This window comes from Poecilia reticulata, chromosome 1 (genome assembly GCF_904066995.2).
Source record: "Poecilia reticulata chromosome 1, P_reticulata-male-v2, whole genome shotgun sequence".
In the NCBI taxonomy this organism is placed as follows: domain Eukaryota; kingdom Metazoa; phylum Chordata; class Actinopteri; order Cyprinodontiformes; family Poeciliidae; genus Poecilia; species Poecilia reticulata.
This window is the reverse complement of record NC_088830.1, coordinates 18635343-18640177: the sequence shown is the minus strand read 5'-3', so window position 1 is coordinate 18640177 and position 4835 is coordinate 18635343. Positions and strand designations below refer to the sequence as shown.

At 41.4% G+C, this 4835-nt stretch overlaps 1 protein-coding gene across 1 annotated transcript; it reads right to left on the bottom strand.

Annotated features, from left to right (window-relative positions):
- Positions 1–363: 363 nt before the first annotated feature.
- helt (helt bHLH transcription factor) lies at positions 364–4276 on the bottom strand. The gene is made up of 4 exons (XM_008411601.3): positions 3182–4276; positions 2578–2682; positions 2357–2453; positions 364–2232 (listed from the first exon to the last, which is right to left on the bottom strand). The coding sequence occupies exons 1-4, from the start codon at positions 3206–3208 to the stop codon at positions 1757–1759; spliced, it is 705 nt and encodes a 234-aa protein (XP_008409823.1). The 5' UTR covers positions 3209–4276; the 3' UTR covers positions 364–1756.
- Positions 4277–4835: the final 559 nt, after the last annotated feature.

The window sequence follows — 4835 nt, the reverse complement described above, 5'->3', positions numbered from 1 at the left end:
TAAGACACTCTATTATGCATTGAAGCTACCAGTGTGTCAAAGACAGATTTCTTCTAATCTGAGTCGGGGGTTTTAAATTCAGTTTATGGGGCATAGTGACTGGTTTTAGTAGGACCAGGTCAAGAGAAGAATACTGCTGTGCTCTTTTCAACTCAGATCACGCTTCAAATAATTAATCCAGTACTTTTTCTGTAGCTTTTGTCTTTGACTGAACAATCAACCAATCTTTACACCTAAAACAGTACCGTTTAGCATGTGCATTACAAAAATATTCCCTCTGAAATACTTCATGTTAGGTCACTTTACCACAGAAAAGAAACCACAACATATTTTTGAAGGTTTAAACTGATAAACTGTCTCAAAGTTGTGTTTAATTGCAAAAATGAAGGAAAGAAAACTTGTTTTACAAATAAAAACTAAAAATTGTGGCTTGTGGATCTGTATTTAGTCACAATACTGTCATGATCCTTATGAGAAATACTCCGATACCCTTACATGAAATCTGTTGCTTCCATGTTACCTTTAGAAACCATCAAATACATTAACAGAGTTCACTTGTGAGTAACTTAATCTAGGTATGAACGAGGCTTTTCTTTGAAGACTTCAAAGTTTTATTGTAAAATAATGTGAATGAACGAACAGCATGATGAAGATCAAGGTATTCCTCGGAAGGCAGATCAGGAATAAAGTTGTGGAAAGGATTATGATTATATCACAAGAAATCCGTTTTGCTATGTTCAATGTTTTTGTGTGGCAGCAAACAGACACAGAATATGACATTTGACCCAACATATCTTTGGTGAAATGTAATAGTGGGAGCATCATGTTGTGCTAAATATGGTACAACACACAAAACACTTCAGACTGTGACAGAAGTTCACCTTCTTTCAGGGCAATGACACAAATGTGTGTGTAAAAATAGCCTGGACCTAAATCCAACTAAAGGTTGGTGGCAAGAGTTGAACATTGTTGTGCAAGAATGCTCTCCATTCAGCCTGAATGGAGAATGATAATTAAAAATAAAATTTAAAAAAAGCATGTCCATATGTGCACGGAGCCACACGACACTTTTCACATTTGTATTAGTATTAATAATAATAATAAAAAAGATGTCTTGATTTCTTTCCACTTCTCAATCTCTACTTTATGTTGATCATCTAAAATCTCAACAAATCTTAAGTAGTTCAATGGCTTTCAGTGTTTTGTTGTAGAAAATGTTACTGGGGCACAGAAAACCCGTCCTGAGGTACCTGGTCGTGTGTGAACAAAACATTAATCTCTATCAACTCTCCCCAGGTGCAAGACATTTGGGCCAGGATTAGCTGAAAGTTGTAAATGAAATTCTGCCTCGGCCCTCATACAAGTTGAACCCTCTTAATCGGCTCAGACGCAGGCACTTTTTGCTGCCCTTTACTGTACACTGTAAAAACCGCGCAGTCAGACTAAATACTTGTCTAACTTGGAAAGAGGGCAGATGCACTAACTCAGCCAGAAAATCAAAAGAATCTACTTAACCTTTAGTTCTGGTAATAAGCGGGTTAAAGCGTTGGTTCAGTGATAACAATTTGCAGGTTTGCAGACTTGATCTCACCTCTTTGCAACATAGGCTAAATACAATATTATGAGGATTTTCGCACGTAGAATCCAACTTCTAACACAGAAAATAACAGACAGATTTTAGGGAGAAATAGTATATTTATTCATATTGTATTTTCATGATCTAAAAAACATAAGTTAAAAATAGAGCTAATTTGTTTTACATAGCGTGCTGAGCGCTATGCAAACTGAACGTGTTTGCGTGCGTGTGACCTATAAAGTTGAAGTAATGGTGATCGAGTCCCTGCACCGGCGACAAGTATCCTCCGTGCTGCTGCGTGTGCGCAGAGAGCGGCACCGCAGGATAGGAAATGCCCTGACTGCGTCCGGAGCCGTGCCATGAGAAATGTCCTGTTGGGCTCTGCTGGTACACTGAGTCCGAAGGGCTGTGGCTCTGGTGCTCCGGGGAGGAGTGCAGGTGGCCAAGATAGTCGGGTGGGTCGGACATCGAGCCCACGGAGCCAAATACGGGCTCGGTGACCGCGCGAGACTTGGACTGTAAAAAGGCGAGGATCCGCGCGTACTTGATGTCCTTGGTCTCGGCTCTGTCCTCCGTGGTCAGGTAGTGCACCAGGTTCTTCATACACTCGTGGTATCCATAGTGGAAGTAGTTTGCGAATTCAGCCAGCAGCTCTCCTGGAGTAAAACAAGAAAGTTGGGGGGGGGGGAATTATCTTTAACCTCCTGACAGATCTGCGTAAAGCTGAGCAGAAGATGCTCTGGTGCTGCTGGATAAGAGCGATGCAAGAGGTTCACCCACCTTTTTCTCTCCCACGGGGAAAATCCGCGGAGTGCAGAGCTCGCAGGTACTGAACAGTCATCTCCAAGATTTCAGCTTTTTCCAGTTTCCCAGAGTTCTACAAGAAATACGTATTAACACATGTAAAATAAATCTAATTTAAAAGTTTTGTCTCCCTCCAACTTTTTTCTTTACAAATTTCAAGAAATAAAATATTAACTAATCATACATTCATAAAATACCTGCTTAGCCAGCGCCATCGGTACGGTTTTCCCCAGTTCGTTTAGGCAACGGTTAATGCGGTCCCGCCTTCTTTTCTCAATAACTTTGTGGGAAATTGGAGTCCTCTGTAAAAAAAAAAAAAAAAAAAAAAAAAAAATGAAATAAATTTAAAAATACAAATTAGCATACACTCGAAACTTTTTAAATAATCAATAGAATAAACTCTACCATAAAAAATAAGGTTGAAAACTTTTAAAGTATAATCCAGGCCGTGCGCTTTGGCGCGCAGAAGCGGGCACTTAACAGAAAAATTATCTTATCGTATTGGGTATGCTTGGAATATATCACGTACACATATCCATTTGGAAGGCAGTTTTTACAAATATATATATTGAAACGTTTAAAATATTTTATCTACACAGTTAGTGCCGCCAAAGTTTACCCAGAACGCGCGCACCAAGATGGTTCAACTTTGATGGAGATGAAATCACCTCAAACAGCGACTCTACTTCATATACAGTGCATGATTTTTTTCCCTTAGGATAAAACATCCAGAACATGAGTCATAAATAGTTCAAGTATCATGTTAGTCCCCAAAATGTGGAGCGCACAAGAAGCGCGTACCTTCCTGTCCTTCATCTTTGATGCCATGGACGAATATCAGAGGAAAAGTCCAAAAAAATGAATTCAGCGTTAAATTAGAGGTGTGAAAGTCTGCTGGCAGATGAAACAGACTGAAATTTCAGGGGAAGCTGTCCCCTTATAAAGGGACCATCCTAGGGGACTCCGGCATTCACCGCGTAAATTATTCCATGGGATTAAAGAGCTATGCGTTCGGGTAAATGTGTGCGTTTAGGATCAGTTAAAGAAATAGAATTTAAAAAAAATCTGAAACAGGCAGGGGGGTTAACCTGTTTTGTTAATCCACGTGGCTCTTCAAAGGACACGTGATTATGTTTGGAATATTATTTGCATAGTAACAATCCAGGCGGGAAATAAGAACCGGGATCGGCCTGATCCGGTGGGGCGCACTGTGCGCACTCAAAACAAAGCGGCGAGCAAAAGAAAAAGAGGGGAGGAAAAAAAAAAAAAAAAAAACGTTCTGTTCCAACTCGCGTTTCTCACACGATCGCCTGTTTACAAATCCCAGCAAGCGATCTTAACTCCCATCCAAGCCCCGGTCAGAGTTTTAAGGCCTGTCCAGTACCATTAGAGTAATTAAGTAAGCCTTTAATAGGCTGTTCCGCCGAGTTCAGGGGAGATCTTTTGGAGACGGAGTCCCCCCCGTTTGTTCCCGCCGGTTCTCACACGACTTGCTGACACGTCCATCTTTTATGAGAGATGGCAAGCTTTTTGTTTACGCCTCTTTATTTTTCGCAGGACTCCTCGGCAGGTGTGTGATTAGCGCTGGCACACGAGCGTCGTCTGCGTCGAGGCCCGGCGTCTCCAGCAGCCTCTGGCACACGAGGGTTACCCACCACTGGAGACTCTTTGGAGAGGCTCAATTTGTATCCTATTATCCTATAAGAAAATGTCTATTCAGTGGAATGAATAGTTTCATTGGCCTAAATTTTAATAATGCAGTGAAAGAAAGGGAGAAATAAAGAAGAATGCAGCTGGTGCGAGCGCGCATTATTCCCCGTCACCTGCGAGATGCGTAGCCTGGAGACCCCTATTCATTTGCCTAATTTCGGTCAACTTAACAAACTTTGGGAGAAATTATACTGCCATTGTTGCGAAGGGTGAAGCTTTCTGATCGAATTAACAGCACGTTTTGATCCGGTAAATGTCATTAGAAAGAAAGAAACAATCGCGTTTAGAGGGGCCTGAGTAATGCGCCAAGTGGAGACGCCAGAGCGCAAAAAATAGCACAAAGGCTGCTGGTAAATGCCACAGGGGGACTTTTGTACCCTCACATTGCTCAAGTTTTTTTCCCCCCCAAACAAAGGGCATTATTTTATACTTGAATACATTTCATACAACAATTGGCTGTTTCTTCTTCTTCAAACATATTTTCACAGCAAGGTCCACAACAGGTTTATTGTGTGCGCACAGATTCCAGCCGCTCTCATGCGCAACAACAGTTTTTCTACTTATTCTCTTTTGTGTGTGTGTGTTTGTGTGTCTGAGAGCGTTTTAATCTGGAAACTTTCGACATGCTAGATGTATATTTGATCCTGTTGGCGAATTAGGGGGAAAGCAAAAGCTCACAAGACATCTGAGGCTTTTGGAAAGTTTTGGGAGCACCATGGAGAGAGCCTGTCGCGAGAGAGAGGGA

What these genes read in the sequence shown, in the direction of transcription:
- helt (XM_008411601.3), bottom strand. Translation starts at nt 3,208, where the DNA reads ATGGCATCAAAGATGAAGGACAGGAAG. An exon ending in CGATGGCGCTGGCTAAGCAG is followed by an intron (nt 2,454 to 2,577) that starts GTATTTTATGAA and finishes TATTTCTTGTAG; the next exon opens with AACTCTGGGAAACTGGAAAA. An exon ending in TCCCCGTGGGAGAGAAAAAG is followed by an intron (nt 2,233 to 2,356) that starts GTGGGTGAACCT and finishes GTTTTACTCCAG; the next exon opens with GAGAGCTGCTGGCTGAATTC.